The sequence below is a fragment of the Schistocerca nitens genome, chromosome 2 (assembly GCF_023898315.1).
Source record: "Schistocerca nitens isolate TAMUIC-IGC-003100 chromosome 2, iqSchNite1.1, whole genome shotgun sequence".
Classification (NCBI taxonomy): Eukaryota; Metazoa; Arthropoda; class Insecta; order Orthoptera; family Acrididae; genus Schistocerca; species Schistocerca nitens.
The window spans coordinates 901181720-901207912 of NC_064615.1; the positions used below are offsets into that span (position 1 = coordinate 901181720).

General features: G+C 44.9%; 1 protein-coding gene across 5 annotated transcripts in view; it reads left to right on the top strand.

Annotated features, from left to right (window-relative positions):
- LOC126237210 (microsomal triacylglycerol transfer protein) overlaps positions 1-26193 on the top strand; it is a 207680-nt gene that overhangs the window by 67367 nt on the left and 114120 nt on the right. For 3 of the 5 annotated variants that reach the window (XM_049947089.1, XM_049947091.1, XM_049947092.1), the window contains exon 2: positions 13978-14001. The exons of the other annotated variants lie outside the window; for them this stretch is intronic. In XM_049947089.1, coding sequence (XP_049803046.1) covers positions 13978-14001 — 24 coding nt within the window. The remainder of the gene's footprint in view (positions 1-13977; positions 14002-26193) is intronic. 5 annotated transcript variants of the gene reach the window in all.

Sequence of the window (26193 nt, forward strand, 5' to 3'; positions counted from 1 at the left end):
CACCCACACAAACATTTGCGGTTACACTCATCTGGTATGAGACGTTCCCGTGGGGGGGGGGGGCGAACCGCACAATAACCCTGGGTTTAGTGTGGGGCGGCGGTGTGGTAGGTGGACCGCTGTGGCTTGTTGTGAACCACTGACGGCTATGGCGGGACAGAGCCTCTCCGTCGTTTCTAGGTCCCCGGTTCAATACACAATGTCCTGGTCCTATGTAAAATCAGTAAGCCGGTCTAAGGCTTCCATTCAGTCCCTTATTGACCAGTCGGGTGTGGCAGTTGTAGATAGCAAAACGAAAGCCGAAGTTTTAAATTACACATTCAAGGAATCGTCCACACAAGAGAATCGTGCAAACAAACGTCATTTGACCATCGGATGGAATACATAGTAATAAGCATCCCTGGCGTAGAGAAACAACTCAAAGATTTGAAAGCAGATAAATCACCAGGTCCGGATGGAATCAAAAATGGCTCTGAGCACTATGGGACTTAACATCTGAGGTCATCAGTCCCCTACAACTTAAACCTAACTAACCCAAGGACATCACACACATTCATGCCCGAGGCAGGATTCGAACCTGCGACCGTAGCGGTCGCGCGGTTCCAGACTGAAGCGCCTAGATCAGCTCGGCCACACTGGCCGGCCCGGATGCAATCCCAGTTTGGTTTTACAAAGAGTACTCTACGGTACTGGCCTCTTACCTAGCCTGCATTTATCGTAAATCTCTCGCCAAGCACAAAGTCTCAAGCGACTCGAAAAAAGCGCAGGTGACTCCAGTATATAAGAAAGGTAAAAGTCGGACCCGCAAAATTATAGACCAGTATCCCTAACTTCGGTCTGCTGCAGAATCCTTGGACATATTCTCAGTTCAAATATAATAAACTTTCTTGAGACTGAGAAGCTTATGTCCACGAATCAACATGGTTTTAGAAAGCATCCTTCATGCGAAACTCAGCTTGCCCTTCTCTCACGTGCTATACTGCGAACTATGGATAAAGGGCAACAGATAAATTCCATATTCCTAGATTTCCGGATAGCTTTGGCCACGGTGCCATATTGCAGGCTGTTAACGAAGGAACGAGCATATGGAATAAGTTCACAGATACGTGAGTGGCTCGAAGACTTCTTTAGTAATTGAACGTAGTATGTTGTCCTCGACGGCGAGTGTTGATAAGACGTAACTTGCAAAGCAATATGAAATGGAACGAGCATATGAGAACCCTGGTTGGGAAGGCGAATCGTCGGCTTCTGTTTATTGTGGAAATTTTAGGAAAGAGTGGTTCATCTGTGAAAGAGCCCGCATGTAGGAGGCTAGTGCGACCTACTCTTGAGTACTGCTCGAGTGTTTGAGATCCGTACTAGGTTCGAAGCAGTTCAGAGGCGGGCTGCTAGATTTGTTACCGGTAGTTTCAATCAACACGTAAGCGTTCGGAGATGCTTCGGGAACTCAAGATGGGTATCTCTGGAGGGAAGGCAACGTTCTTTTCGAGCAACACTATTGAGAAAAGTTAGATAACAGGCGTTTGAAGCTGCCTGCCACACGATTCTAGTGCTGCCAACGTACAATGTCCGTAAGGACCACGAAGATAAGACACTAGAAATTAGGGCTCATGCGGAGGCATGTAGATAGCTGTTTTCCCCTCGCTCTATTTGCTAGTGGGACAGGGAAGGAAATGGCTAGTACTACAGGGTACCCTCCGCCACGCACCTTACGATGCTTTTCGGAGTATCTGATTAAATGTAGATGCAGATGTACACTATATTTCCAGACTGGGCACTGAAATGCTTTATAAATAAAAGCGAAAAGCGTCTGTTGAAAACTACTTTTAAAAGGCAGTAAGCGTAAGACAATAAAACCAATAATAATAATAATAATAATCGGAATAGGTCTCGCATCGCACGACCCATCGCGAGGACAGCGGAGTTCTGAAGATGCTCGCGTTGGTTCAAATGGTTCAAATGGCTCTGAGCACTATGGGACTTAACTGCTGCGGTCATCAGTCCCCTAGAACTTAGAACTACTTAAACCTAACTAACCTAAGGACATCATACACATCCATGCCCGAGGCAGGATTCGAACCTGCGATCGTGGCGGTCGCGCGGTTCCAGACTGTAGCGCCTAGAACCGCTAGGCCACTTCGGCCGGCCTCGCGTTGGTCTAGTGAAAAATGTAAAATAAAGAAAAAGTTACATGCAACTTGTGGCGGCTCTGCATTTTTAATTTCTAAGGTCGCTGTTCCCATCTAGACAAATGCCTGCGCTCACTGTATTTACGCCTAGCCAGTCCTGGGGAGATGTGCACAGGTATTTACGACTGAAGTTAAAGCTGATGTGGACCATCATGAAGATTAAGTTTAACCTAGGCTGCTTACACTTGGTATCATCCCAAAATATGCACGAATACATATTAGGAGTGCACCTCGTGTAGCACAACGTAACGCGAGTTCTGAAGATGCTCGCGTCGGTGTAAAATTAAGAAAAAGTTACATGCTATTTGTTGCGGCTTTACAGTTTTAACCAATAATAACTGATTATGTGACAGCTCCTTTAGGAAATGGCCATGCAAACAAACATATTAAGGTTGTGTAGTTTTGTTTCGTTTCGCTATACCCGTGTGAACACAAACAGAAGTACAACTCCATTATACGCCATGTTACGACACACCTGCGCTCTAGTGCCGCGCTCTGCGACTACGTCACGACATGTATTACCAATCAAAACTTGGAGAGACGCACTGTCCACTGATATGTGCCATATTTTTGTATGTCTTGTTATTTTCGCGCAGTCGTCAGGAAATAATGAATAATTCTGTATACATCAATTCTACAGCTTCCATTCTACATCAGGACAGTGATAAAATTCAGTAATGAATGAGAAGTCAGCCAGGGAAATCCCTTACCACCGCACTGATTGTCAACAGGTGTAAAGGATGTTCCTTTCTTCCAGGAGTATTAGTCCCGGAAGGTACGCAGGAGAGAGATAGTGGCGGAACGTCATAGCGCAGTCGTCCACGTACTCTTATTCCATTGGCAGTTGCAAGCCTGACGTGTACTTGTCCTGATTCGCCTAGCGCACCACTTGACCTCCATAATCTCTGGAGCTTCACCTTCGTGCGACGGCGCCTTCACGCTGACCAAGTGCTGCAGATTACTCTCACAACTATCAGTCTAAATTTAGTATTGGTATATGGGGCGCCGAAGTTTTTTTTTTTTTCTCTTACACAACTTTTGACTTGTTACAATTATTTGTAATCTCTTTTCACCTAGACGAATAGTAACCAGACTTACGAAACGAAGACCACCACTTTGCCAACATCATTAACGGCCAAAATACAGGCATCAACTTCGTTCTTCTCAAACTGAACTAAGGTACGAGTTTCATTATAAAACTAATCCCTGCTATTGTTCGTTGTTGGCTTTGAGTGTCCGAGACAGATTATGTGGGTGAAGTACTAATTCTTTACTCTTTCGGCTAATGTCCTCTTGGTTTCGTTATCCTATGACGGCGGAAGCAGGGGAGCGTTCCAAAATTTCGTCTCAACTAATAGAGCCAACTGCTGTCCATCGAGGTTTGTTAAAGGTGTATGGAGACAGTAATGCAAGCGCGAGTAACGTGAGGCGGTGGGTACAGCGTCTTAGTTGTGGTGAAAAGAATATGCACAACTAGCCAAAATCCCAGTCGATACTGCTCAGCTGTCATCCCTCATAATGAACAGCATCTCGATCCACAAGTCTGCGACGATCGGCGGATTACGAACAAGATATCCTGTGAACAGCTGAATGTCGGCTGTAACACCATAGACAGTATGTTACGCAACGTTGATTATCGCAAAATGTGTGTGAGATAGGTTCCATGGATCCTTACACAAGACCAGACAAAACCACTGAATGGAAATTTGTCGGGGCCTGCTGTATAAATATAGGACTGAAGGTGACAATTTTCTGAACACCTTCATCGCTAGGATGAGACAGGGTGTCTCCATTACGAGTCAGAATCCAAAATACTGTTCATGGAGTGGCATCATGCTGTTTCGCAAAAAGAGAAGAAGTTCAAGACACAACCATGACCGGCCAGTGTGGTCGAGCGGTTCTAGGCGCTTCAGTCTGGAACCGCGCGACCGCTACGGTCGCAGGTTCGAATCCTGCCTCGGGCATGGATGTGTGTGATGTCCTTAGGTTAGTTAGGTTTAAGTAGTTCTAAGTTCTAGGGGACTGATGACCTCAGATGTTAAGTCCCATAGTGCTCAGAGCCATTTGAACCATTTTTTTTAACACAACCATATACAGGTAAACTTACGTGTGCAATCTTATGGGATATGCAGGATATGGTTCTTTCGAACGTATTGGAGCATAAAGAAGCCGTCAGTTCGGAAACCTACAGTACGATTCTGATTCAGCTGAAGGTCTGAATTTCCAGAGACAAGCCAAAAAAGAAGAAGCACTTGCGCTCTGACACGATGACGCCAAGACCAAAAACTGTTTTTCAGTCGTGGAACTTGCTTCCAAATTTGGTTACACTGTCCCACCACATTCATCGTACTTAATTTACCACCTTCCGACTCTGTCTGGGCCTATGAAAGATGGACTACGTGGCCAACATTTTCCATACTCGGATTTCTAAGGCGCTGCAGTCATGAGCTGTGCAGCTGGTCCCGGCGGAGGTTCGAGTCCTCCCTCGGGCATGGGTGTGTGTGTTCGTCCTTAGGTCAATTTAGGTTAATTAGTGTGTAAGCTTAGCGGCTGATGACCTTGGCAGTTAAGTCCCATAAGATTTCACACACATTTGAACATTTGAACCATACTCGGATTCTGTCGTCAAAGCTGTAAAACGGTAGCTGATTCAGGTTTTCACGAAGGCGGTCGCAGGCTTTTGTTAGCATTTGGAAAAGTGCATAATGAGTGGTGGTGGCTATGTGGAATAATTACAGTATGTAGCTAAAATCTTGCTCTATTTAACTGTGTTATTTTACTTTCTGTGTTGTGGTTTCCATAAAAATAAATTGGATGCTTTACTTTGTACGTTTTTTTACATCAGTTTAGCAGATCTGTATGAGATCATTTCAGTGATATATCTCTTTTGTAGGTCTCCTGTGCTTTGAATATGCATAGTTGTTCCGGCCGTTTGAGAGGCACGCTGCGTGATGTTGACTATACTTGCTAGCTATCTCCTTAGTTGACCATAAATCTATCAATTATTGTTCGTATTCAGTTATGACGCAACTGTGGACTTACCCCTGGAGAACACATCGCACCTGGAATCGCTGTTTGGATAACGCACTAAGCTATTGGGTCCTCGTCGTCGTAATGAACGTAGAACTATGTTTCCTTCTTGTCGTCCCTCTAGGAAAAAAATGGTTCAAATGGCTCTGAGCACTATGGGACTCAACTGCTGAGGTCATTAGTCCCCTAGAACTTAGAACTAGTTAAACCTAACTAACCTAAGGACATCACAAACATCCATGCCCGAGGCAGGATTCGAACCTGCGACCGTAGCGGTCTTGCGGTTCCAGACTGCAGCGCCTTTAACCGCACGGCCACTTCGGCCGGCCGTCCCTCTAGGATGCAGCGCTCTTTGGCTATAAGGGAGAAGGAAGATTGGCGTGTAACGTTCCGTCGACACCCAGATCATTTAGAGACGAAGCCAAACTCGAGTTGGTTAAAGGATGGGGAAGGAAATCGGCCGTGCCTTTCCAAAGGGACCAATTTTAGGGAAATCACGGGAAACCTAAATCAGAATTGCCGAATGCGGATTTGAACCGTCGGCCTCCGGAATGGCTGTCTAGGGTGCTAACCACTGTGCCACCTCGTCTTTCCTTGGATGTAGTAAAAAATCTTGTGGAGATGGTTAACTACTTGATGTATGGGTTGTGATGCAATCATCTAAAAATAAGATACTGATTTCTTGAAGGAAGTCATTTACCTATGTAGGCTGTTTTATTTTTAAATAATCACTTTATATCATGATTTAGAGATTAGCTAATTTCACCTAATTGGACATTTTCAACCTACCTAATGCTAAATTAATACAAAAAGTTACATCAGCGTTAAGAAGAACAGGAAATAAAATAAAAAATATACAAATATAACAATTCACACACGTCTGTTACTTATTAAACTAACTCTTTAATTAAACACTGACCTACAGATTTTCCCCGACAAAGACAACTCAAACGTAACCTATTCATTTATTACCCACAACATAAAAACCCAACGAAATCTGACTGCTATATATTGACAACATGAATACCAATAATTAACACAAAAGAATGGCCCTGAATTGCAAGAAACCCCAACAATAATACAAATCCAAAAAATATGAAATTAAAGAAATATGTAACTACCGGCACCTCCTTCTCTGTTAATTGCCTAAACTCATTTCAATCACGAATACCGAGAGTGGAAACTCCATTCTTTTTTTATAAGTTACTTACCTCACAGAAAATCTTCATAACACGAACTACAGCAGTTACAAGTAGCGACAGCAGACAGCTGAATACAAAGATTCCAACTACTACAGGGTGTTACAAAAAGGTACGTCCAAACTTTCAGGAAACATTCCTCACACACAAAGAAAGAAAATATGTTATGTGCACATGTGTCCGGAAACGCTTACTTTCCATGTTAGAGCTCATTTTATTACTTCTCTTCAAATCACATTACCCATGGAATGGAAACACACAGCAACAGAACGTACCAGCGTGACTTCAAACACTTTGTTACAGGAAATGTTCAAAATGTCCTCCGTTAGCGAGGATACATGCATCCACCCTCCGTCGCATGGAATCCCTGATGCGCTGATACAGCCCTGGAGAATGGCGTATTGTATCACAGCCGTCCACAATACGAGCACGAAGAGTCTCTACATTTTGTACCGGGGTTGCGTAGACAAGAGCTTTCAAATGCCCCGGTAAATGAATTTCAAGAAGGTTGAGGTCAGGAGAGCGTGGAGGGCCATGGAATTGGTCCGCCTCTACCAAACCATCGGTCACCGAATCTGTTGTTGAGAAGCGTACGAACACTTCGACTGAAATGTGCAGGAGCTCCATCGTGCATGAACCACATGTTGTGTCGTACTTGTAAAGGCACATGTTCTAGCAGCACAGGTAGAGTATCCCGTATGAAATCATGATAACGTGCTCCATTGAGCGTAGGCGGAAGAACATGGGTCGCCCGCATCTCGTGGTCGTGCGGTAGCGTTTTCGCTTCCCACGCCCGGGTTCCCGGGTTCGATTCCCGGCGGGGTCAGGGATTTTCTCTGCCTCGTGATGGCTGGGTGTTGTGTGATGTCCTTAGGTTAGTTAGGTTTAAGTAGTTCTAAGTTCTAGGGGACTGATGACCATAGATGTTAAGTCCCATAGTGCTCAGAGCCATTTGAAGAATATGGGTCCCATTCAAGATATCACCAACAATGCCTGCCCAAACGTTCACAATTGCGTGCGGATTCTCGTCAGCCCACACATGTTGATTGTGAAAATTTACAATTTGATCACGTTGGAATGAAGCCTCATCCGTAAAGAGAACATTTGCACTGAAATAAGGATTGACACATTGTTGGATGTACCATTCGCAGAAGTGTACCCGTGGAGGGCAATCAGCTGCTGATAGTGGCTGCACACGCTGTACATGGTACGGAAACAGCTGGTTCTCCCGTAGCACTCTCCATACAGTGACGTGGTCAACGTTACCTTGTACAGCAGCAACTTCTCTGACGCTGACGTTAGGGTTATCGTCAACTGCACGAAGAATTGCCTCGTCCATTGCAGGTGTCCTCGTCGTTCTAGGTCTTCCCCAGTCGCGAGTCATAGGCTGGAATGTTCCGTGCTCCCTAAGACGCCGATCAATTGCTTCGAACGTCTTCCTGTCGGGGCACCTTCGTTCTGGAAATCTGTCTCGATACAAACGTACCGCGGCACGGCTAATTGCCACGTGCTAATCCATACATCAAATGGGCATCTGCCAACTCCGCATTTGTAAACATTGCACTGACTGAAAAACCACGTTCGTGATTAACACTAACCTGTTGATGCTACGTAATGATGTGCTTGACGCTAGTACTGTAGAGCAATGAGTCGCATGTCAACACAAGCACCGAAGTCAACATTACCTTCCTTCAATTTGGTCAACTGGCGGTGATTCGAGGAAGTACAGTACATACTGAGGAAACTAAAATGAGCTCTAACATGGAAATTAAGCGTTTCCGGACACATGTCCACATAACATGTTTTCTTTATTTGTGTGTGAGGAATGCTTCCTGAAAGTTTGACCGTACCTTTTTGTAACACCCTGTATATACTCCAACTACTAGAAGGCATATGACTAGCGAAAGAAAGATTTTGTTGAAGAGCAAACAATGTATTTAAAAAATTCAACCTTATTCATGTGACATCCTGTTCCAAAAATTAAATAGTTGTCGATAATTCCACTACCCAAACATTATCAATAACATCCATCATCATACATTTCCTTGCAAGTTTTCTTATAAACGCATTATTTCATCGCACTTTACATTGCGTGTCCTATCAACACAGAGTCTCCACTAAGAAAATCATGTCCATACACTTCCCTGCCGGCCGGGATGGCCGAGCGGTTCTAGGCGCTACAGTCTAGAAACGCGCGACCGCTACGGTCGCAGGTTCGAATCCTGCCTCGGGCATGTGTGTGTGTGTGACGTCCTTAGTTAGGTTTAAGTAGTTCTAAGTTCTAGGAGACTGATGACCTGAGAAGTGAAGTCCCATAGTGCTCAAAGCCATTTGAACCACACACTTCCCTATCCACTCGCTGATTGCTAGTCCATCCAACCACAGAATCTCTTGCCGAGAGCGCAAAGCGCTGTCAGCTATATTAACACAGTCTGTAGCGCTGCCAACATACAAGCAGGCTACTTGCACTTGTATCCCAGTATAAAAAATTGTTAGCTTGTAGCATTACATACTCCAAACATATGTGCAGAGGAAGGAACAAGCCAAGGCGTTCTTAATAATGGTTTCTCATAAGCATGGTATTTGCATATACAACCTGTGTATACCGGGTGGTTATAATTAAATTGCAACTACTCACAGAGGTCCAGTGTAGGCTGTGTTATCGTATGACAGCGAAACTTCGTAGATATTCTAATGCATTAATGCGGAGCCGATTTACGCCGAAAAAAAAAAGGTTTCCATTTGGCAACCAGGTGCAAATCTGGCGCTGTGAATGCAAGAAATACAAATAAAAAATAGTTCAAAGGGCTCTGAGCACTGTGGGACTTAACATCTATGGTCATCAGTCCCCTAGAACTTAGAACTACTTAAACCTAACTAACCTAAGGACAGCACACAACACCCAGTCATCACGAGGCAGAAATACAAATAGAAGTAGTGGATTTGTAACGGGGCTTGGGCAGAAAAGTTCAAACAAGTGAGAAACGCATACTGTTGATTTTATTATTAAGCACCGCCTACACAGTTTGTTCAGTATGAGCAATGGAGATGTCGACAAGATGCTGTGGCCAGATTTCCACCTGATGGCCAAAACGTGGTACTAGTATTTTTCGATCGTAAATCGGTTCCGCATTAACGTACTATCATATCTACCAGGTTTCGCTGGTATACGATAATTACAGCCTACACTGGACCTCCTTGAGCAGCTACCTGTTAATTGTAACCACCTCACTATTTAGCGTGATTCACATTAAAAACGCGAAAATATAAATTGCATGTATTACCGTCTAATTATTATCTCTCTTCTTACACAAGCATTTCACGTCTTACCATTAACTGAGTGAAAATACAATTACGTAATCTTAAACGGTTCCGGAAACGTTGGGGTGAACATCTTGACTGTGTCACCCTCTGTCAAAATGGTAATGATCTGACATGATGCTGCCGGGGCAGCGAGTTACTCCCGCTCCTTCGTGAGGGCCAGCTGTATTCTTTGCCGCTTGCGATTCGCCAGCCGTCGCCAGCAGTTGCTTTCTCGGCAGATCGCAGCCCGCCGCTTGCCCACTTACGTCACGTACGGAGCAGTGCGCCCACCTGACTTCCCGGGGTCGTCGGCCGGCGCAGTTGGCTCCACTGTGAAGGTCGCGCAGAGGCAGGAGTGAAGCAGTCACGACTCTGCACCACGGCACCCTTCCTCAATCTCGGCGACGGGCTAATGGCGTCCGCGCTTGTTAGTCCTTAGAAGAGGTGTTAACAGCATTCCGGGAGCGGAAAAAAATTATGGTACACCATCAGTTCATTTACACGAACATCTACATTTCTATTCCCCAGTAGCACGGTATGTGATGGAGGGTGCACGTTGATATTCTACGCCTCAATCCGAATACTGGTGTGATGTAGCTCTCCAGTATAGTCTATTCTATTGAAGCCTCTTTATCTCTCCATAATTACTGAACCTACTACATTCATACGCTGCCGCTTACTACAGTCAAGTGTTGGTCTCCATCACAATTGTTACTACTCCTCCGATCTCCATGCTTCCTTCCGCAGCCAAATTCAAGTTTCCTCGGTGTCCCTGGATGTATCGACTTCGAGTCCCCATCCAGCACACAATTTTAATCTACCAGGAAGTTTTAAAACAGCGTATACTCTGCTGCAATAGAAAGATTCATTCCGAAAACAACTTCTAGACTGTATTTTCTGGCCACTTGGTCCTATGTTGAGATATGCCAACTCTCAAAAGTGATGTTGATTTACAATCAGGTGACAAAAGTCATGGGATACCTTCTACACTACTGGTCATTAAAATTGCTACACCAAGAAGAAATACAGATGATAAACGGGTATTCATTGGACAAATATATTATACTAGAACTGACATGTGATTACATTTTCACGCAATTTGGGTGCATAGATCCTGAGAAATCAGTACCCAGAAAAACCACCTCTGGCCGTAATAACGGCCTTGATACGCCTGGGCATTGAGTCAAATAGAGCTTGGAGGGCGTGTACAGGTACAGCTTCCCATGCAGCTTCAACACAATACCACAGTTCATCAAGAGTAGTGACTGGCGTATTGTGACGAGCCAGTTGCTCGGCCACCATTGACCAGACGTTTTAAATTGGTGAGAGATGTGGAGAATGTGCGGGCCAGGGCAGCAGTCGAACATTTTCTGTATCCAGAAAGGCCCGTACGGGACCTACAACATACGGTCGTGCATTATCCTGCTGAAATGTAGGGTTTCGCAGGGATCGAACGGAGGGTAGAGCCACGGGTCGTAACACATCTGAAATGTAACGTCCACTGCTCAAAGTGCCGTCAATGCGAACAAGAGGTGACCGAGACGTGTAACCAATGGCACCCCATACCATCAAGCCGGGTGATACGCCAGTATGGCGATGACGAATACACGCTTCCAATTTGCGTTCACCGCGATGTCGCCAAACACGGATGCGACCATCATGATGCTGTAAACAGAACCTGGATTCATCCGAAAAAAATGACGTTTTGCCATTCGTGCACCCAGGTTCGTCATTGAGAACACCATCGCAGGCGCTCCTGCCTGTGACGCAGCGTCAAGGGTAACCGCAGCCGCCGGCCGAAGTGGCCGTGCGGTTAAAGGCGCTGCAGTCTGGAACCGCAAGACCGCTACGGTCGCAGGTTCGAATCCTGCCTCGGGAATGGATGTTTGTGATGTCCTTAGGTTAGTTCGGTTTAACTAGTTCTAAGTTCTAGGGGACTAATGACCTCAGCAGTTGAGTCCCATAGTGCTCAGAGCCCTTTGAACCCCCCCCCCCCCTTTAACCGCAGCCATGGTCTCTGAGCTGATAGTCCATGCAGCTGCAAACGTCGTCGAACTGTTCGTGCAGATGATTGTTGCCTTGCAAACATCCCCATCTGTTGACTTTGGGATCGAGACGTGGCTGCACGATCCGTTACAGCCATGCGGACAAGATGCCTGTCATCTCGACTGCTAGTGATACGAGGCCGTTGGGATCCAGCACGGCGTTCCGTATTACCCTCCTGAACCCACCGATTCCATATTCTGCTAACAGTCATTGGATCTCGACCAACGCGAGCAGCAATGTCGCCATACGATAAACCGCAATCGCGGTAGGCTACAATCCGACCTTTATAAAGGTCGGAAACGTGATGGTACGCATTTCTCTTCCTTACACTAGGCATCACAACAACGTTTCACCAGGCAACGTCGGTCAACTGCTGTTTGTGTATGAGAAATCGGTTGGAAACTTTCCTCATGTCAGCACGTTGTAGGTGTCACCACCGGCGCCAACCTTGTGTGAATGCTCTGAAAAGCTAATCATTTGGATATCACAGCATCTTCTTCCTGTCGGTTAAATTTCGCGTCTGTAGCACGTCATCTTCGTGGTGTAGCAATTTTAATGGCCAGTAGTGTAATTTTCCGCGATACTCGTATTTTTAGGAAAGCTAGTTCAGTAAAGTATGGAAAAACTTATGTAAAATCTGGATACTAGGAGAGAGGTACTGGCGGACGTGAGCCTGCGAAAAGGGGTTGTGGATGTTGCCTGGATAGATAAGTTCCCAAGAACGTTGTCTACAAAAGGGAAGGTTCACAGTTCGAGCCTGGTCCGGCACACAGTTTAAATCTTCCAGGAATTTCAAAATATACACTCTATTGCAAATCGATGATTCATTCCCTGATGTATTAGTATATGGTGTTTGGTGCACGTACATCTGCATGTACAACTACAGTCTGCAAACCACCATGAAGTACACGACAAAAGGTACATCCCATGGTACCGGCTATTAGGGTTCCTTCCCGTTCCTTTCATGTATGGAGCGCGGGAAAAATGATCGTTTGAAAGCCTTTGTCAGTGTTTTAATTATTCTGATCTTGTCCACACGATCCCTATGTGAGCGATAAGTAGGGGGTCGTAATACATTCCTAGACTCATCATTTAAAGCCGGCTCTTGAAACTTCGTTAGTAGATTTTCTCAGGATTGTTTATGTCTGTCTTCAAGAGTCTCCAATTCAGTTTATTCAGCACCTCTGTGACACTCTCCCACGACTTAACCAAATCTGTGACCATTCGTGCTGCCCTTCTCTATATACTTTCAACATCCCCTGTTAGTCCTATTTGGCACACATTGAGCAGTATTCTAGAATGTGTCGCACGAGTGATTTATATGCAATCTCCTTTGCAGACTGGTCGCACTACCCCAGTATTCTACCAATAAAGCGAAGTCTACCACCATCTCTATCCACGACTGACCGTACATATCATTTCATTTCATACATCTTAGAAGTGTTACGTCCAGGTATTTGTATGAGTTGGCCGGTTCTAACTGATGTGAGTTTACGAGAAATTTCGGGAAAATAAAACGGTTGATATTCTGCACCGCAGTTTTGAGACGATGGGTTGGATCCGATTGTCCGATTGCCTTCTTTCCTCGTATTTATGTTTGCCACAACTATAGCCGTAGGATACTACGATTTGTTTCGTTTTATGAAGGTGCACAGTTTTATATTTCTGATCATTTAAAACAAATTGCCAGTCTTTACACCACTTTGATATCTTAAGACCTGGCTAAATATTTATGCAGCTTCATTCATACAGTACTTCATTATAGGTAACTGCCCTAATTTGCAAAAAGTCTGAGGTTACTATTAATATTATCCGTAAGGTCATATATAACATAAACAGTAAGGGTCTCAACACACTTCCGTGCGGCACACGCAATGTTACTTCTACATCTGACGATGATTCTCCATCCAAGAGTAGTGCCTCCCTCTGTCCTTCATTTCGTTGCAAGTGTGATAAATAATTATTTAATGTCGGATTATTTTTGGCATTAATCAGTATACGTCTCTGTCACTTGTACTATGTAAACTGTATCATTACAAGAAATTTAGGGAAAATAAACTGGCTGATGTGTTGCACTGCAAATTTGAGACGAAGGGCGGGATCAGATTCTCCGATTGCCTTCTTTCCTCGAATTTATGTTTGCCACAGAAATAATTTTTTGCTGGTGGAGGGACCAAAATTCTAATGACTGTCTTGTTTCTTATTTCTAGGTCCAATGTGCCACATGGCGCCAGGTAAGATTTTTCCTAGCATGCATCTGCATAATTTTTTCTGTCTGTTTTACTAACCACAAATTGTTTCAAAACCCTTAACGGCAAGAAGACGGAAAGAAAATGCATGCTGAATGCAAATAAGCTGGGATATTGCCACTGGATAATGCGAATATAAAATTCTGGGACATTTGCTTAAGACTCGCATGGTGTTGGTGCAATCATATTTCGCCAGGGAAAGGTGCTGCTTTAAGTTATTCTCTAAACCAATCATCACAGGACTTCGAACCAATCTATGCTAACACTGTAAGTTAGCACGAGCAGCGTGTGCACGCCGGAATCAGCTGGCTACAGTGACGTATGGCATTTCGTGCCGTGTCCCTGAACTCAAATGTTCTATTTCCTTTTAAATTACTTAAGCGGTACAAACATATTTTTATCGTGAGATTCATGAAATCAAATTATAAAAGGTAGTTATGAAGTTTTAAATATGACCTCGAAAAAAATTAAGTTACGTAATTAATTTATATCTGGTTCACGGTTTACAGACCTCCTATACATTGAAATCTCTGCGCTAGAAGTACCCCAGGACTCTGCTAGTGCATCCAAAACAAAATTACACAGCCCACTGATAGAACGAGATGGGCTCCTCTAACGGAATGCTACGATACTGTGGCGCGCGTATTTCAGATTCTACTAGGATTTCAAATATATCATCTGCAAACAAAAAGTAAATCACGTAACTTTAATTTTTCTGGGTGATAAAACTGTATGATTAGTTACCCATCACAGCCCACAGCTGATATATTTAATTTCGCATTAGTTTCAACAACGAGAAGACAGTTTGAATGCACATAGGAGGGCACTTGAAACATAATTTATTTCTCTGAAGGTTGCAAAGAACTTTGTGTTGTTTTACGTAGTCATCTGTCAACAGAATCACACACTCTTGTTCAGAAAAGAACAGAACACTTCGAACGACTAGAGGTAGGGCTCTCACATTCACAGGACGCGTACATTACTATGTTCCGCAGAAATGATTAGCATTTCAATCACCGCGCTTCAGCATGTGTCTGGCTGCCTAGCAGGCACAGGGTCCGCCATGGGCGCTGATAACTTGTTCCATGCGTGATGGTATCGACGCGTATGACGTGCGAATGGCAAACTGTGATATAGCCATCCATGCTGCATTCACGTGGTTGCAAAGTTCATATCTGGAGACTGGCATTGGGTCACAGCGCTGCACCTCTCGTTTCTCCATGTCACACACATTTTCGATTGACGACAAGTCTGGTGATCTGGCGAGCCGGGGCAAAAGGCACACATCCTTTGACACCAAGAAGTACTTGTTCTTGCAGCAACACGTGGTTGTGAATTGTTTTGCTGAAATATGGCGTATGGGGTGTTGTGCAGAAAGAGTATGGCTACGGGGGCCCACCCGGTTGGCCGTGCGGTCTAACGCACGACTTTCCGGACGGGAAGGAGCGCCTGGTCCCCTGCACGAATCCGCCCGGCGGATTTGTGTCGAGGTCCGGTGCGCCGGCCAGCCTGTGGATGGTTTTTAAGGCGGTTTTCCATCTGCCTCGGCGAATGCAGGCTGGTTCCCCTTATTCCGCCTCGGTTACACTATGTCGGCGATTGCTGCGCAAACAAGCTCTCCACGTACGCGTACACCATCATTACTCTTCCATTAAAAGTTGGGGTTACACTCGTCTGGTGTGAGACGTTCCCTGGGGGAGGGGGAGGGGGGGATCCACCGGGAGCCGAATCGCACAATAACCTGGGTTCGGTGTGGGGCGGCGGAGGGGTGAAGTGGACTGCGGCAGTGGGGCTGTGGACCACTGCGGCTGCGGCGCGGACGGAACATCTCCGACGTTTCTGAGTCCCCGGTAAACATAAAATAGAATACAATACAATGGCTACGGGGCATTCACGAAGGTCACACTGGTCACAGTGCCCTGGACGCGCACCAACTGTGATTTGTGGTTGTACCCAGTGGCACCCACAGGCCTTGAGCTGGCGCTGTATGTCTTGTGCGAATGCAGCCACTGCGATGCCGCTCCCCCTGTCTGCGGCGAACCAGGATGCAGCCATCATGTTCAGACAAACCGAACCTGGATTCGTCCGAAAACACTATCTAATGCCATTCCTGTCCCCAGTGAAATCGTTCCCTGCATCATTGCCATCTAGCATGTTTCTACAGTTTCGTCAAAGCAGACGACGCGCACGTAACCCATGCTATGATAAACGGCGCCGGATTTTCACCCCTGATAGTGTACAATATGGTACACAGTTCGATAATTGCGCCAGAGCCAAGGAGGATGCAGATCTGTTCTGCAATGGCATATGGATGAGGTGTCGATGTTCTCGGGGGGGGGGGGGGGCTGGATGGTGCACCTGACCCATCTCGTCGTGTCCTACGGCCTTCCGTGAACCGTTCTGCACACACCCGTTGCACTGCCGAAACACTTCGTCCTACAAGAGCAGCAGTTTCCCGGATGGATGCACCGTGATCTCTCCAAGACAATAATGCACCCTCTTCCAACCTCACTGAAATGACGGTTCACGCCGTCTGCAAGGCATTCTGCACGTCTGCTCAAGTCACGCTGATCTATTACGTTCGGTTTATAGCGACAACGAGAGCCGCAGGCACATTTTACCTGTAGGTGCCGGTACGCCGCGATATCGATGTTGATCTCGAACCCGTGGGCCGACTAGACGAGTGTAACTAGGGCTTTAAAGTTTTGCGATGTGTCTGGACTCTGACCTAAACTTTTAGGGTCGAGGTCTTAGTGTATTGCAGAGTGGCTGGCTCCTCCCTTTTTTCCTCGCGGTCAGCCAGCCACTTCCATCTGCTATGTTATTTTAGCTCCTTCTACCACTTTCTTCCTGTGCCTTTCATGTTTTACTACTGACGCACTGCTTCGTCCCATGCTTCGGTGTGGTTACGCACATACGTTTTCAACCTTTGTTACCTGTGTTTTACGATCTGCTTTATCTTCCTCTTCTGGGTATTTTTGACACCCGTCTCAACCTGTATCTGCGCGGGCGCTAAAGACCTTGCCGTCATGCACCCACAAAAGCCTCTCCACCCCCTCCCCCCACCCCTGCCCCGCACCACCAACTTCAACTTTCATAGGTAGCAGTACGGACTAAAACAAGGAAAAGTAGAGAAGATGTGTTTCACAGTAGCGAAAATGAACAAGTGTTCTTAGCTCCTCAGGTATGCATTTTAGAGCCAATGTTTACTGGCACTTTTTTCCCTGTTTTGGTACCTCTCCATTATCCTAGAAAGTTTCTAACATCATCACGGAATCATGCTTTATCTACATGTGTGCCTACAACTTTAACACTGTAGCGTCGTTGCATGACGTTTCCGGACATGGATTCCTATTCATATTGTGTCCGCCCCGATAGCTGAGTGGTCAGCGTGACGGATTACCGTCCTACGGGTCCGGGTTAGATTCCCGGCTGGGTCGGGGATTTTCTCGTTTCAGGGACTGGGTGTTGTGTTGTCTTCATCATCATTTCATCCCCACCCGGCGCGCAGGTCGCCCATTGTGGCGTCGAATGTAATGAGACCTGCACCAAGGCGGCCGGACCTGCCCCGCAAGGGGCCTCCCGGCCAATGACGCCAAACGCTCATTTCCATTCATATTGTTTACTCACTCCCTTCTACAAGTCCTGAAAGCTTGTAACGAGAATTTCATAACACCCGGCATGCTTCGCAAGATAATGTGCAGCAGATGACGAAGGATAGCCACTGACAATATTAGCAATTTTTCTCTTACTATCCACTTTGCGTATTTGGCAAACGGAAAATGACTCTCCAACCCGAAGATACCAAAAGCAGATAAATGTGATGGACTGTCTTTCATCAGCTTAAAACCTCATGCATTCACATTGCTGAAAAGGACAACATATAGAAGAATGAGACACAAAACTGAAGATATAGTATATGAGGATTAGTTGGGCTTTAGGAAAGATAAAGCACCACAGAGGCAGTTCCGACACTGCACTTAGTAATGGAGGCAAGACACCTTCACAGCCTCTATTGAGACAAAAAAGCGCTTGCGGACCTAAAATGGTGCAAGATGTTTGATATTACTGTATAAAGAGCTCTAAGATCTAGGGGGGTACGGGTAATATACAATATACAACCAATGGAGAACACTAAGAATGGAATACCAAGAGAAAAGAACCCGGATTTTAATGGCTCTGAGCACTACGTGACTTAACTGCTGAGGTCATGTCCCCTAGAACTTACTACTTAAAACTAACTAACCTAAGGACATCACAAACATCCATGCCCGAGGCAGGATTCGAACCTGCGACCGTAGCGGTCGCGCGGTTCCACACTGTAGCTCCTAGAACCGCTCGGCCACTCCGGCTGGCGAACCCGGATTAAAAAGGCTGTAAGGCCGGGATGCAGTCTTTCTCCATTATGGTTTGAACTATAGATCGAAGAAGCAGTGGCGGAAAGAAAAGAAAGATTCAGAAGTGGCATTAAAATTCAGATTGAAAGGATATCGATGATAGTATTAGGTAGTAGCATTGCTATTCTTCGTGGAAGTGAGGAAGAATTGCAGGGCCACTTGAGCGGATTGCACAGTCTAATGAGCACAGATTAACGACTGACAGTAAACTACAGAAATCTTAAAGTGATGATCAGTACAGAAAAGATATTAGCAATAAATTTCACATGAAAGTGAGTGTTGTTTATTACTTCGCACACAATAGTAAGGAGAGGTGGGCTACTTAGCGGTGCAGCAGCTGTCGTCGTAGGTAAGCTGGACTGCAACACAAATGATTAGCGAACACGTAATTACAGTAAACAGAAGTTTTACGTAACTTATAGCTTTCTCCAAGCATTGCGAAGAAACTCTGCAAAAGAACAAAAGCAATAAAGTCCATGCTTGCATGTCCGAAGGAACATTGTATCGAAATTCGGAATAACATAGGCACTGCATATCGTATTTATCCGCCACGGTAGCTCAACGTATTCGGTCAGAGGGTGTGCTGCCCTCTGTAATAAGCAAACTCAGTGAATGGATCAACAATGAACTTCAGCGGGTGTCATGGAATGTCCGCCCCAAACAAATGCAACGAACTGTAACGAACAAAATGGGATAAAAAAAATATAGGAAGGCAATCGCTCGCTATAAGCGGAAAATCCGGGTGTGGGTCCCAGTCTGGCACAAATTGTTACTGTCGTTATTCCATTATACAGCTGATGGCTGTCCATATTCGCAACTGCGAATACATGTCGAGTATACGAGGGGCGTTTGAAAAGTCCTTGCAAAGTCCGAGAGATTGGACCACCGGCGCGTATCGAGGTCGTGTTTAGTTAGTAGAATCTTTCTAAAGAACGCACACAAAGTTTCAGCCATATTGGTATATTTCTTTGATTTTGTCATTCGTGTGAATCAAGGAAGTCGAGTGATTGTCAAAAAATGGACGAAAAAGAATTTCGTTTGGTGATTAAACATTACTTTATTAAAGGTAAAATGCCTCAGGAGATTAAAGAGAAGCTTGATAAACATTACGATGACTCTGCACCTTTGATTAAAACAGTTTATAAGTGGTTTCAAAATTTTTGGAGTGGCCATAAAGCACAAGTGATGCTGAACTTTCTGGACGCCCTGCGGAGGTTACGACTCCAGAAATCATTGATAAAATCCATGATATGGTGATGGATGACAGAAGAGTTAAAGTGCATGAGATTGCTAGTGCTGTGGGCATCTCGAATGAACGGGTACATAGTATTTTGCATAAACATTTGGACATGAGAAAGCTGTCCGCAAGATGGGTTCCGCGATTGCTCACGCTTGACCAAAAACGGAATCGTGTGAAGTGTTGCAAGGATGGTTTGCAGCTGTTCAGGAAGAATCCGCAGGACTTTACGCGTCGTTTCGTCACTGTAGATGAAACATGGATACATTACTATACTTATGAGACCAAACAACAATCTAAACAATGAGTTACCAAGGGAGAATCTGCACCAAAAAAGACGAAGACCATTTCTTCGGCCGGAAAGGTTATGACGAGTGTCTTTCGGGATTCGCAAAGGATAATCCTCTTCGACTATCTGGAAAAGGGTAAAACTATTACAGGCGCATGTTATTCATCGTTATTGGACCGTTTGAAAACCGGACTGAAAGAAAAACGCCGGCGACTGGACCGCAAAAAAGTCCTTTTCCATTAAGAGATTGCACCACCACACACCTCAGTAGTTCTGGTCGCAGAATTAATGGAAATAGGATTCTAACTCGTTTCACATCCCCCATATTCTCCAGACTTGGCTCCCTCGGACTACTATTTGTTCCCCAATTTGAAGAAATGGCTAGCGGGACGAAGATTTTATTCAAACGGTGAGGTAATTGCAGCAACTAATAGCTGTTTTGCAGACTTGGACAATTCCTATTATTCGGAAGGGGTCAAGAAATTAGAACAGCGTTGGACGAAGTGTATAAGTCTAAAAGGAGACTATCTCGGAAAATAAAAAAAGGTTTACCCCAAACACGTGAGTAGTTTTAATTTTTGCACGGACATTTCAAACGCCCTTCGTATATGAGAAGTGGTACGATAGAATACGAAATGAGGAGGTCTGGAGCCTAATGAAGATAACGTGGTTCGTAAAGAAATCTTTAGGTAAGAGAGCACTTTACTGGTACGGGTACGTACAGGGAACGGCTAACCTTAGGCCACTAAGGAAGATTTTAAACTAGGAGTCGTCCGGAAGAAGAAGGCCAGCGTTAAAATGGGAAAAATGCATACAGGAAACAACAGAAGACAGAAATCGATGACCCGATGACTGGAACGAAAGAAGACTGTGGAGGTCGAAAAGGCAACTGCTAGGGGAAGAGAAGAAAAAGATGATGACAACATATGTTGTTGTTGTTGTGGTCTTCAGTCCTGAGACTGGTTTGATGCAGCTCTCCATGCTACTCTATCCTGTGCAAGCTTCTTCATCTCCCAGTACCTACTGCAACCTACATCCTTCTGAATCTGCTTAGTGTATTCATCTCTTGGTCTCCCTCTACGATTTTTACCCTCCAAGCTGCCCTCCAATGCTAAATTTGTGATCCCCTGGTGCCTCAAAACATGTCCTACCAACCGATCCCTTCTTCTAGTCAAGTTGTGCCACAAACTTCTCTTCTCCCCAATCCTATTCAATACCTCCTCATTAGTTACGTGATCTACCCACCTTATCTTCAGCATTCTTCTGTAGCACCACATTTCGAAAGCTTCTATTCTCACAACATAAGAGATCTTATTATGCTTCAATGCATACCCAGTCACATACTCGTTACTAAAAACATTCACCTTGCTGTATAACGTAATCGATCCAGTAAGTCAAAAATTAATCGAGCCAATTGCACAACTGTGAAGATAGGCCATATGACTGTATACTGATTAACAAACGGTAAATTTGTACAGCGTCGAATGCCTTTCAGAAACCTAAGAAGACGGGATGCAGCTCTCGACCTGCTTCTGCTGTTTGCCGAGTAACGTATATGAATAAATCAAACTGTGTTTGGGGACTTGACGAACTGTATCAGGAGCACTGGCGCTAATTACGCTGTCGCCCCGGTATGGAAATCTCCCTTGCGGAACACTCACTGGTGACCGTTAAGGCCGCGACCTGGTGACGTCAGCTTCTAGCAGTTCTTCAGAGCAGTCAGCCGCACACACAATACGTACTCCAGAGCCACGGTACACCTCAAACGCGTCGGAGAGATAATGGGCCGTACAGTTCTCATACGGCTATCCTCGTCTGATAGTTCATCTGTCAATATACACTGGTGGCCACTAAAATTGCAACTACACGAAGGCAGCATTTAACAAAAGTGTAGCAGATATGAAATGTTGTACATACTTCGGTAAAGAAATGCTTAGTATTTCAGCGTAATCGTACAAAGCAGGTGCAGTAACGCCATCTACATTTCGTACATCAGGGCACATTATGCAGTGGGTTTTCCATTTCTCAGTCAAAAGTCAAACTTGAATGCAACAGCAAAGCTATTGGTCCTGAGGAAACTAGTAAACCCCACCACAAGGACCAATACTATCGCCATTACTGTTAAATATACTTATCAGCCAGAACATTATGATCACATACCTTATAGCCGCTATGTCCACCTTTGGCAAGGATAACAGCTGCGACGATGCGTCGTGGCATGGAAGCAATGAGGCCTTGGTAGGTCGCTGGAGAGCGTCGACACCACATCTGCGCACATAAATCATCTAATTCCCGTAATTTACGGGGATGGGGCGAGGGGGGGGGGGAGGGAGGGCAAGGGGCAATGAGCTCCAACGCCATGTTCAATCAAATCCTAGATGTGTTCAGTAGGATCAGATCTGGTGAGTTGGGGGGGGGGGGCATTAAATCAACTGGAACTCGCCACTGTGTTCCTCGAACCACTCAATCACACTCCTGTCCTTGTGACATGGCCCATTTTCTTGTTGGAAATACCACTGCCTCCGGCAAACATGATCGTCATGAAGGAGTGTACGTGGTCTGCACCCAGTGTACGATACTCCTTGGCCGTCATGGTGCCTTGCACGAGCTCCACTGGACCTGTGGATACCCACCGGAATACTCCCTAGAGCACCATGGAGCCGCTGCCAGCTTGTCTCCGTCCCGCAGTACAAGTGTCAAGGAGCTTTTCTCGTGGGAGACGACGGATTCGCGCCCTCCCATCGGCACGATAGAGAAGGTATCTGGATTCATCAGACCATGCAACGCTCTGCAACTGCGCCCATTTCAGTTGTAGCTGCCAATGTCAACTGTGTGTTCAGACACACTTGTACCCTGCCTGGCCTTAAAATCTGATGTTAGTTCCGCCACAGTTCGCCGCCTGTCCTGTTTTACCAGTCTGTCCAGCTAACGACGTCCGACACCTGTAACGAGGCGTGGCCCCCCAACCACACTGCTTCTGGGTGTGGTTTCACCTTGATTTCGCCACGTGTTGAAGGTACTCAGCACAGCACTCCTCGAACACCCGGTCAAGTCGTGCAGTATTCGAAATGCTTGTGCTGAGCCTCCGGGCCATCAGAATCTCGATCAAATTCGGATAGATCGTGCGCCTTCCCCATTCTACACACGGACGTGCATCATCAATGTGTCTGACTAGAAGTCATATCTCGTCAGGTTAGGCTGCTATCGCTCGGACGTGTCTAGATCGATGGTAGGTCGGTGGTCATAATGTTAAGGCTGGTCAGTGTTTATTTACAGCAGACACGCACAAACTGATTCTCCACGAAGGTAAGACTTTCCATTGTTTTGACGCCCTGTTCAAATGGCTCTGAGCACTATGGGACTTAACATCTGAGGTCATCAGTCCCCTGGAACTTAGAACTACTTAAACCTAACTAACCTAAGGACATCACATACATCCATGCCCGAGGCAGAATTCGAACCTGCGACCGTAGTAGTCGCGCGGCTCCGGACTGAAGCGCCTAGAACCGCTCGGCCACCTCGGCCGGCTGACGCCCTGTGTTTATACGACTAGCTCAGTCACGTCAGAGGGATGCAGCAAGCTGGATAACATAAGGCTGAAGCTCAGTAGATTAGAAACCTCTCCAAATAAATCCGCTGCGCTTAGTTTTAATCGTTATAAACTACCCCTAATCCATGGGCGAATCCACGAAGTTGTCTTAATGGCTAAGATACTTGGACGTGAAACTACACCTGTAACTTTCAAAACTTGGAAAGAATTTCCAAAAGCCAAGGTATCGTTGAGCAAAAATTCGTCTCTCATATGGTGCAATATTCTAAAATTGCCATTTTTTATATAAACAAGGTCAGTTTCGAAGCGTGTCATGCAAAAAAAGAACTAATTTTTTGTAGATGACACAAAAAATGAATAATGTCACATAGTCTAGATACAGGTACATGAGGGCGCTGTAAGTTCTGATGATGCTCGTCTCATCGTCTGTTAATTCAAAGAGCACCTTAACAGCTGTTTTTCCTTATCTGTCCACTACTTGCTCTGTGTGTCTGGACTAATTGAGTTTGTAGTCAATGTAAAGATCTAAATATTTTCGTAGACTTTTCACGCGAATACTTAACGGTCCCAGCCTCAATGTTGTGATTCCGAAAGTTTATAATGTCCCACAGAATTGATGGTAATCCACTCAGTATTTGTTATAAGTAGATTACTTTGATATTTAAATCCAGCAGTCCACAATCTATTGGTTATGAACTGCAGATTGAAAAGAAATACAGTAGAAGAAGAATGGGTAGCTCTGAGGGATGAAACAGTGAAGGCAGCAGAGGATCAAGTAGGTAAAAAGACGAGGGCTAATAGAAATCCTTGGGTAACAGAAGAAATATTGAATTTAGTTGATGAAAGGAGAAAATATAAAAATGCAGTAAATGAAGCAGGCAAAAAGGAATACAAACGTCTCAAAAATGAGATCGACAGGAAGTGCAAAATGGCTAAGCAGGGATGGCTAGAGGACAAATGTAAGGATGTAGAGGCTTGTCTCACTAGGGGTAAGATAGATACTGCCTACAGGAAAATTAAAGAAACCTTTGGAGAGAAGAGAACCACTTGTATGAATATCAAGAGCTCAGATGGCAACCCAGTTCTAAGCAAAGAAGGGAAGGCAGAAAGGTGGAAGGAGTATATAGAGGGTTTATACAAGGGCGATGTACTTGAGGACAATATTATGGAAATGGAAGAGGATGTAGATGAAGATTAAATGGGAGATAAGATACTGCGTGAAGAGTTTGACAGAGCACTGAAAGACCTGAGTCTAAACAAGGCCCCGGGAGTAGACAACATTCCATTAGAACTACTGATGGCCTTGGGAGAGCCAGTCATGACAAAACTCTACCATCTGGTGCGCAAGATGTATGAGACAGGCGAAGTACCCACAGACTTCAAGAAGAATATAATAATTCCAATCCCAAAGAAAGCAGGTGTTGAAAGATGTGAAAATTACCGAACTATCAGTTTAATAAGTCACAGCTGCAAAATACTAACGCGAATTCTTTACAGACGAATGGAAAAACTGGTAGAAGCGGACCTCGGGGAAGATCAGTTTGGATTCCGTAGAAATGTTGGAACACGTGAGGCAATACTAACCTTACGACTTATCTTAGAAGAAAGATTAAGAAAAGGCAAACCTACGTTTCTAGCATTTATAGACTTAGAGAAGGCTTTTGACAACGTTAACTGGAATACTCTCTTTCAAATTCTGAAGGTGGCAGGGGTAAAATACAGGGAGCGAAAGGCTATTTACAATTTGTACAGAAACCAGATGGCAGTTATAAGAGTCGAGGGGCATGAAAGGGAAGCAGTGGTTGGGAAAGGAGTGAGACAGGGTTGTAGCCTCTCCCCGGTGTTATTCAATCTGTATATTGAGCAAGCAGTAAAGGAAACAAAAGAAAAATTCGGAGTAGGTATTAAAATTCATGGAGAAGAAGTAAAAACTTTGAGGTTCGCCGATGACATTGTAATTCTGTTAGAGACAGCAAAGGACTTGGAAGAGCAGTTGAACGGAATGGACAGTGTCTTGAAAGGAGGATATAAGATGAACATCAACAAAAACAAAACGAGGATAATGGAATGTAGTCAAATTAAATCGGGTGATGCTGAGGGGATTAGATTAGGAAATGAGACACTTAAAGTAGTAAAGGAGTTTTGCTATTTAGGGAGTAAAATAACTGATGATGGTCGAAGTAGAGAGGATATAAAATGTAGACTGGCAATGGCAAGGAAATCGTTTCTGTAGAAGAGAAATTTGTTAACATCGAGTATAGATTTAAGTGTCAGGAAGTTGTTTCTGAAAGTATTTGTATGGAGTGTAGCCATGTATGGAAGTGAAACATGGACGATAACCAGTTTGGACAAGAAGAGAATAGAAGCTTTTGAAATGTGGTGCTACAGAAGAATGCTGAAGATAAGGTGGGTAGATCAAATAACTAATGAGGAGGTATTGAATAGGATTGGGGAGAAGAGAAGTTTGTGGCACAACTTGACTAGAAGAAGGGATCGGTTGGTAGGACATGTTTTGAGGCATCAATGGATCACAAATTTAGCATTGGAGGGCAGCGTGGAGGGTAAAAATCGTAGAGGGAGACCAAGAGATCAATACACTAAGCAGATTCAGAAGGATGTAGGTTGCAGTTGGTACTGGGAGATGAAGAAGCTTGCACAGGATAGAGTAGCATGGAGAGCTGCGTCAAACCAGTCTCAGGACTGA